This window comes from Armigeres subalbatus, chromosome 1 (assembly GCF_024139115.2).
Source record: "Armigeres subalbatus isolate Guangzhou_Male chromosome 1, GZ_Asu_2, whole genome shotgun sequence".
NCBI lineage: Eukaryota > Metazoa > Arthropoda > Insecta > Diptera > Culicidae > Armigeres > Armigeres subalbatus.
In genome coordinates, this window is record NC_085139.1 from 284,745,341 (window position 1) to 284,754,822 (window position 9,482).

A 9,482-nucleotide genomic window follows, 5' to 3' on the forward strand; every position below is an offset into this window, starting at 1 on the left:
TTCTTGAAGGTAGAAATCCTTAAGCTCGTTCATTTTCGCTCGCACTAGAGGAAAAGAAGTATCGCGGTTTCCAAGTTCCAAACAATTTAAAGTATTTCTACAAAAGTGGAACGTGTCCCTTCAAACTTTGCAGAAGGTAATAATTGAAAACAGTGGTGTAAAGTGAAGTGCTTGAAGCAAAATCTTTTGGTGTCTTCCAGATAGATGCTTATTCGGTCAGCGCGTCTGACAATTTTGCGATTCTCTCCATTTGCCGGAGCAGATATAGAGACAAAAAACCCAGATTAATCCACCTAGCGGTGATGGCGCCTTTCTCGCGTAAAAAGGTAATAAATCTAGACCAACATTTGAAAAGGGCGTAACAGCCAAAATTTATTCCTTCTGATTCTTCGTCCACATAAAGAGCTATATATGTAGACAAAGAATCAGAAGGAATAAATTTTGGCTGTTACGCCCTTTTCAAATGTTGATCTAGAAATATAGCCTTGACGTTTACACCTCGATGATGTACAAGAAAGGCAAAACAGTTACACCGTCTAATGTTATGATATAAAATTTACACTAGTAGACGACAGATGGCGCTGCCAGAAGTTTCTCGAATTTCCTATGTTCGAATTTTGACTTTCGGACAATTTCATAGTACTATGAAACTCAACGAAGAGCATACTTACGCCTAAATGCGTGCAACACGAGCATCTTTATAGTACGATGAAACTCTTAATGGAAGCAAGCCACGGATAAACTTTAAAAATATTCATAGATGCAAGGCATTTTAATAACACATTATTGTTCTATATGACTATGTCTCATCACTATTTTAATATTATCTATTTTTTGCAATTCGCAATTATTATGAAATTCAATAGTTATCAACAGCATTTTAGTCTCTGTCGGATGCAACTTGTTGCAAGAAAATCGGTTAAGAGTTTCTATGTTATAATTTGGCTAATGTTTTTTATGGCATTTTGTGCACACACGCACGCACACACATACACACACACACGCACACACGGACAGACAGACATTTGTTCAGCTCATCGAGCTGAGTCGAATGGTATATAACACTATGGGTCTCCGGGACTTCTATCAAAAGTTCGAATTTGGAGTGAAATGATAGCCTTTCGGTACAACTTAGTTGTACGAGAAAGGCAAAAAGGTAATTTTAATTTACGATTATAATTTTGCACACGACTAACGTTCGCCATTCGCGTTGGACTTCCAGCGCGTAGGCGCTTTTTTTGTACGGGCTGGAATTGTGTGACGACCAGCGGAGTCGAATTGGGGTTCCGCCCTTTTTGCTGTGGGTCGCAGTGCGACCAAATTGAGCTTGTGTGTCCGCTAAGGCCCGCCTTACGAGGTAGTCAAATGGAGGGGAGTGAAGTTCGTTTAGTTAGTCGAGCGAAACTCACCCGACAATCGCCTAAAACTGTCGATAAGGCCACCATTACGCTACAAACCCCCTGGTGGTCAATTATCGTACGTACGCAAGTCGCCGGTACTACGACGCCATCGCGACAACTGCGTCGCCAGCAACGCCGGAAGAACCTTCGTCTTCGGCACACCGCCGGAAGAATCTTCGTCTTCAGCACACCGCTGGAAAAACCCTTCGTCTTCGGCGTCCCGCCGGAAAACATCGTCTTCGGCACTCTGCCGGAAAGCCCTCCGTCTTCGGCACCCGCCGGAACCCGTCATCGCTACCAAAAATCCTGCGCAGGTACGTGGAAACTTGTATAATCATGGCCATGAATTAGTTTCCCCCTAGCTAGTACAAAATCCCGTCCAACCCGAATGAAGTCGTATTAATAAATTTGTTGAATTTGAAGCTCTGAGAGTCAATTGATTTTGTTTCGGCAGTTCCGTGAGAGCCTGCCTCTTTTACGTTTCCGTTATTCCGTTGGTAGATTGCACCTCAGACTTCTATTCCTCTATTGGTTTTGCATTTATTGTTGAGCGAGCTTAAGTGATTACAAGGGTAACCAGGGCAAGGGATTTAGGGTGGTTTGCCAGGATTCAGCGGGTGATTTTGAAAATTCAGCCAGCAACCGTTCGAGGATTTCCCCTGAGGAATTGTCTCCGAAAATAGTCGGGCAAGTCAACAGACTGGTGGTCTCTCGTACGCAAGAGTGACACTAAAGCCACCAAAGTTTAAATAATTCCCTCACACGATTTGCGAACGGTTACAAGATGCGTCCGCTCTGCGTAGGGTGACCATATGAAATTTTTCCAAAGGAGGACAATTTACCCGAAACGTAGTGAAAAAGGAGGACATTTGGTTAAAAAGGAGGACATAATAAAAATCGATCGATTTTTAATTTTTAATATGATCAAGAATATTTTATTTGTTAGAGTTTTGCACATTGAAGTTTATTGTAAGAAGTTTTGTAAGTCGAGGCAAGTCAACAAACAAGAGATCGTGTGTCAATGGGAATAAGTTCACAAAGTGGAGGCTATATATGTACGTACACTTTGCATGAAGTCAAATTGAGACACTCGCCTCCACCTCGTCACTTATTCGCTAACATATGCAACTTTTTTTGGCTGGAAAATACGACATCATCTTCTTATTTATTAACATTACATTTTCAGATGGAATATTTCCTACTGTCATTATAGTCTACGGTAAGCACTTTTCAGTTATAAACAGGAAGCACCTTATTTATATTGTTAAAATTTCAACTTCAACTAATTTCAAAATCAACAGTGAAAAAAGGTTTAATATTATTATGCTGACATTTTTAGCGATAATCCACAAAATTTTAACAAGAAAAAGTAATCGCATGCAATAGATAGCTGACCGAACATTAGGTTCTATTTTAGACAGTTGGACAATTCGATGGGTACATATTTACTTGTAGAAAATTTAAAGAAGCATTTGCATCTTATGATGTCTTCGACACCTGACTAGTTACTGTAATTCACGTATTTAATTTACGATATTTACATTGATTTTATTTAAAAACTTAAAGAAAAATATTTCAAATTAGAAATCAAAAAACGCAAAAGTGTGCAACGATTAATTTGAGAATGGATCTCTGTTGCAGTATTGTTTATTAAACTAGAATTTCTACATGAAAAATTAATAAATCAACTGTTTTTTAATATTCAAAAAGGAGGACATTTTAGCGCAAAAGGAGGACATCTGGTTTTTAGTGAAAAAGGAGGACATGTCCTCCTTTACGACACCATATGGTCACCCTAGCTCTGCGTGATATCTTGTACGATCTGAGGACTAGATCCATAGCCACTAGTTGCCTACTAAAAGTTTTGGATTCATGACAAATTTCTAACGAAATTTCTGAATATTTTTTGAAGGGCTTTTCGGATGAATGCCTAATTTCTGGAGGAACTCCTGGAAAAACTTCCGGAGAATTCCTGGAGGAACTTCCGGAGGAACTTGCGCAGGAACTTCCGGAGGAACTTCCGGAGGAATTCCTGGAGGAACTTCCGGAGGAATTCCTGGAGGAACTTCCGGAGGAATTCCTGGAGGAACTTCCGGAGGAACTCCTGGAGGAACTTCCGGAGGAATTTCTGGAGGAACTTCTGGTAGAATTCCTGGAGGAACTTCTGGTAGAATTCCTGGAGGAACTTCCGGAGGAACTTCCGGAGGAAGTCCCGGAGGAACTCCCGCAGGAATTCCCGGAGGAGCTCCCGGAGGAATTCCCGGAGGAACTTCCGGAGGAATTCCTGGAGGAACTTCCGGAGGAATTCCTGGAGGAACTTCCGGAGGAATTCCTGGAGGAACTTCCAGAGGAATTCCCGGAGGAACTACCGGAGGAACTTCCAGAGGAATTCCTGGAGGAACTTCCAGAGGAATTCCTGGAGGAACTTCCGGAGGAAATCCTGGAGGAACTTCCGGAGGACTTCCTGGAGGAACTGAACTTCCGGAGGAATTCCTGGAGGAACTTCTGGTAGAATTCCTGGAGGAACTTCTGGTAGAATTCCTGGAGGAACTTCCGGAGGAACTTCCGGAGGAATTCCCGGAGGAACTCCCGGAGGAATTCCCGGAGGAACTCCCGGAGGAATTCCCGGAGGAACCCCGGAGGAATTCCCGGAGGAATTCCTGGAGGAACTTCCGGAGGAATTCCCGGAGGAACTTCTGGAGGAATTCCCGGAGGAACCTCCGGAGGAATTCCCGGAGGAACTTCCGGAGGAATTCGGAGGAACTTCCGGAGGAATTCCGGAGGAACTTCGGAGGAATCCGGAGGAACTTCCAGAGGAATTCCTGGAGGAACTTCCAGAGGAATTCCTGGAGGAACTTCCGGAGGAATTCCTGGAGGAACTTCCGGAGGAATTCCTGGAGGAACTTCCGGAGGAATTCCTGGAGGAACTTCCGGAGGAATTCCTGGAGGAACTTCCAGAGGAACTCCTTGAGGAACTTCCGGAGCAATTCCTGGAGGAACTTCCGGAGGAACTCCTGGAGGAACTTCCGGAGGAATTTCTGGAGGAACTTCTGGTAGAATTCCTGGAGGAACTTCTGGTAGAATTCCTGGAGGAACTTCCGGAGGAACTTCCGGAGGAATTCCCGGAGGAACTCCCGGAGGAATTCCCGGAGGAGCTCCCGGAGGAATCCCCGGAGGAACTTCCGGAGGAATTCCCGGAGGAACTCCCGGAGGAATTCCCGGAAGAACTCCCGGAGGAATTCCTGGAGGAACTTCCGGAGGAATTCCCGGAGGAACTTCCGGAGGAACTTCCAGAGGAATTCCTGGAGGAACTTCCAGAGGAACTCCTTGAGGAACTTCCGGAGCAATTCCTGGAGGAACTTCCGGAGGAACTCCTGGAGGAACTTCCGGAGGAATTTCTGGAGGAACTTCTGGTAGAATTCCTGGAGGAACTTCTGGTAGAATTCCTGGAGGAACTTCCGGAGGAACTTCCGGAGGAATTCCCGGAGGAACTCCCGGAGGAATTCCCGGAGGAACTCCCGGAGGAATTCCCGGAGGAACCCCGGAGGAATTCCCGGAGGAATTCCTGGAGGAACTTCCGGAGGAATTCCCGGAGGAACTTCCGGAGGAATTCCCGGAGGAACTTCCGGAGGAATTCCCGGAGGAACTTCCGGCGGAATTGGAGGAACTTCGGAGGAATTCCCGGAGGAACTTCGGAGGAATTCCCGGAGGAACTTCCGGAGGAATTCGGAGGAACTTCCGGAGGAATTCGGAGGAACTTCCGGAGGAATTCGGAGGAACTTCCGGAGGAATTCGGAGGAACTTCGGAGGAATTCCCGGAGGAACTTCCGGAGGAATTCTGGAGGAACTTCCGGAGGAATTCCCGGAGGAACTTCCGGAGGAATTCGGAGGAACTTCCGGAGGAATTCCCGGAGGAACTTCCGGAGGAATTCCCGGAGGAACTTCGGAGGAATTCGGAGGAACTTCCGGAGGAATTTGGAGGAACTTCCGGAGGAATTCCCGGAGGAACTTCGGAGGAATTCCCGGAGGAACTTCCGGAGGAATTCCCGGAGGAACTTCCGGAGGAATTGGAGGAACTTCCGGAGGAATTCCCGGAGGAACTTCCGGAGGAATTCGGAGGAACTTCCGGAGGAATTCGGAGGAACTTCCGGAGGAATTCGGAGGAACTTCGGAGGAATTCGGAGGAACTTCCGGAGGAATTCGGAGGAACTTCCGGAGGAATTCGGAGGAACTTCGGAGGAATTCGGAGGAACTTCGGAGGAATTCGGAGGAACTTCCGGAGGAATTCCCGGAGGAACTTCGGAGGAATTCGGAGGAACTTCCGGAGGAATTCGGAGGAACTTCCGGAGGAATTCCGGAGGAACTTCGGAGGAATTTCGGAGGAATTTCCGGAGGAACTTCGGAGGAATTCGGAGGAACTTCGGAGGAATTCCGGAGGAATTCGGAGGAACTTCGGAGGAATTCGGAGGAACTTCGGAGGAATTCGGAGGAACTTCGGAGGAATTCGGAGGAACTTCCGGAGGAATTCGGAGGAACTTCGGAGGAATTCCCGGAGGAACTTCCGGAGGAATTCCCGGAGGAACTTCGGAGGAATTCGGAGGAACTTCCGGAGGAATTCCCGGAGGAACTTCCGGAGGAATTGGAGGAACTTCGGAGGAATTCGGAGGAACTTCCGGAGGAATTCCCGGAGGAACTTCGGAGGAATTTCGGAGGAACTTCCGGAGGAATTCCCGGAGGAACTTCCGGAGGAATTCGGAGGAACTTCGGAGGAATTCCCGGAGGAACTTCCGGAGGAATTCCCGGAGGAACTTCCGGAGGAATTCGGAGGAACTTCGGAGGAATTCGGAGGAACTTCCGGAGGAATTCCCGGAGGAACTTCGGAGGAATTCCCGGAGGAACTTCCGGAGGAATTCCCGGAGGAACTTCGGAGGAATTCCCGGAGGAACTTCCGGAGGAATTCCCGGAGGAACTTCGGAGGAATTCGGAGGAACTTCCGGAGGAATTCCCGGAGGAACTTCCGGAGGAATTCCCGGAGGAACTTCCGGAGGAATTCTGGAGGAACTTCCGGAGGAATTCCCGGAGGAACTTCGGAGGAATTCGGAGGAACTTCCGGAGGAATTGGAGGAACTTCCGGAGGAATTCGGAGGAACTTCGGAGGAATTCGGAGGAACTTCCGGAGGAATTCCGGAGGAACTTCGGAGGAATTCGGAGGAACTTCCGGAGGAATTCCCGGAGGAACTTCCGGAGGAATTCGGAGGAAATTCCAGAGGAATTCCTGGAGGAACTTCCAGAGGAATTCATGGAGGAACTTCCGGAGGAATTCCTGGAGGAACTTTCGGAGGAATTCCTGGAGGAACTTCCGGAGGAATTCCTGGAGGAACTTCCGGAGGAATTCCTGGAGGAACTTCCGGAGGAATTCCTGGAGGAACTTCCGGAGGAATTCCTGGAGGAACTTCCGGAGGAATTCCTGCAGGAACTTCCGGAGGAATTCCTGCAGGAACTTCCGGAGGAATTCCTGGAGGAACTTCCGGAGGAATTCCTGGAGGAACTTCCGGAGGAATTCCTGGAGGAACTTCCGGAGGAATTCCTGGAGGAACTTCCGGAGGAATTCCTGGAGGAACTTCCGGAGGAATTCCTGGAGGAACTTCCGGAGGAATTCCTGGAGGAACTTCCGGAGGAATTCCTGGAGGAACTTTCTTAATTGATTCGACTAAGATGGCGACGTTTGAGGTTTTGGCTTTCAGTCTTTTGGGATCAAAAACGGGGTTTTATGTTTTCATCCGACGTTTCGGACACATGTATTGTGCCTTTTTCAAGGAGTCTGTGGACAATGAATGTGTTTATGTTGTGTTTATGTTTTATGCTTAGTGTACTTACTAACTATGATCCGTTTTGTTGTCACATTAGCCCTCAGCATAGGACCTTTTTGTCACCACAATTCGCTACAACGAGAAAAACAACGTTATCTGGAGCACTCACTGTGTAGGCGGTCATTTTTTTTTGGATCAATTAAACTTACTTTGCCCTGTCTTGTGTGAGGTAGGGCGGAAATTTGAATTGACCCGGCTCGCAGAAACTTTTGGTGCACTTTTCTATTTGGCGCCACTTTTACTCTGGTTGTGTCGGATTGTGTTGTGATGGCTGTCCTATCTGTTGATCGGCTCTACTACATCTATTGTTTTTCAATGTATGTAGTATGCCGGCGTACGTACTGCTCAAATTGTCTGTGTCTGTACGTTTATTGACTGTGTGTTGTGTGTTTACAATGTGACAAGTTTCGAGAATGTGTAAATTTTGTTTCTTAAAACTAGAGTCTAATATTTGTGTGCGGTCGAATGCAAAGGCGTGTTGGTTGACGATGGAGTGATCGAGTAGCGCTGTTCGTTCCCGAAGCATAGCTAACTCTTGGTCTTCCGCAGTTTTGCCTTGATCCCACAAGCTTTGCAGTCTGTTGGAACAGGAGCGGTGGCTGGTAATCCTCGTTTTCAGTTTGTTTGACGTCATACCTACGTAGCACGCTGGGCAACTTTCGCATGGGATCCTGTAAATCACATTCGACCGGTCGCCTTGGTCTACTACATCTTTTACCGGCGGCGGGAGCGTTCCTACGGTTGGTGTGTTCTTTGTGCTGATGGTGACGTTCGGATAGTCTTTTTTCAAACTTTTTTGAATTTTGTTTGATAGCTGTCCGACGTGTACCATCGACCGATACACTGTGTCTTCGTTTGGCCTGACGTCATCATTGGTGGTGACTTGTCGTTCTCTCGATCGATCAATCAGGCGGTTTATTACACGTGCGGGGTAATCGTTCAGCTTGAGTTGGGAGAAAATTATGTTTTTGGTGGTTCTTGTATCTAGGTTGGTGGAGAAATCCATCACTCGGTGAATGAAGTTTGTGGCGACGTTCACTTTGAGCCTTAAACTGTGTTCCGAGTGGTAGTTAATGAAACGACCGGAGGCTATTGGTTTCATATACCACTCGGTTTTAACTGTCTGGTCGTTTTGACGTACCAGCAGCAAGTCTAAAAACGGAATTCGACCATCTTTCTCCACCTCCACGGTGAACTGTATTTTCGGGTGATATTGGTTGAAAATTTCAATTACCTCATCAATTTTCTCTTGGGGTACCGACAGTATCAAGTCATCCACATACTTCTTCAGTACTGGTATTGGGAAGCTGATTCGTTTTGTGACGGTATCCATTAATGTTTCCATTACCAGATCCGCGATTGTGGGTGACAGCGGATTACCCATCGCTGTCCCAAACACTTGTTGGAAGAATTGTCCTTTAAACTGGAAGTAACTGCAGTCTATACAGAACTCAGTGATCTCAAGGAACAAATCCAAGTTGATGTCGGTGTTTTGTTTTATGTTGACCCAGTTGTTGATGACGTCACGAAGAACCAAATCTTTCGGGATGCAGGTGAATAGTGACACTACATCTAGGGAGATGAGAACATATCCAGGGGGAAGCTGTATGCTGTTTATATATTGGCAGAACGAGAACGAATTCGTTACGTTGTATCTGCCATCAATGGACTTCTGGATTATTTTCCCCACGAACTGTGACAGTGTGTACGACGGTGACGTCATGCACGGTACCACTGGGCGCAGCGGTAGTCCCTCTTTATGTGCCTTCGGCGCACCATATATTCGGGGGGAGATGGCTCTGTATGTTTTTAGCTTCATTTCAGTGGCACGATCGATGAGTTTTAAATCCGCCAACCGTTTGGCGAATTCGTTGTTGCGTTTTTGATACGATGATGTTGGATCCCGTGTCAATTTCTTGTAGGTGTTGTCATCGTCGATCATGCGTTGTAGCTTCCCATCATACTCCTCGCGTTGCATCACGACTGTCTTGTTCCCTTTGTCTGCTTCGATGACGATTAATTCAGGGTGTTGTTTCAAGAAAACTCTGGTTGCTTTGGTGGCGGATCGGTAGAAGATGGTGACCGGATCGCGCTTATCCTTTTTCTTTTCTGCATGAAGAAAATTCTGGATTTGGTTGGCAACTGCACACCTGTTGCGATCCTGGACCTCTTACACCCAGGGTAACTTACAACTGGGTCAACATAAAACAAA

General features: G+C 46.8%; 1 protein-coding gene across 1 annotated transcript; it reads right to left on the reverse strand.

Annotated features, from left to right (window-relative positions):
- Positions 1–7,508: 7,508 nt before the first annotated feature.
- On the reverse strand, positions 7,509–9,248 carry LOC134207396 (uncharacterized). Its single transcript, XM_062683120.1, has one exon. The coding sequence runs from the start codon at positions 9,246–9,248 to the stop codon at positions 7,509–7,511; it is 1,740 nt and encodes a 579-aa protein (XP_062539104.1).
- Positions 9,249–9,482: the final 234 nt, after the last annotated feature.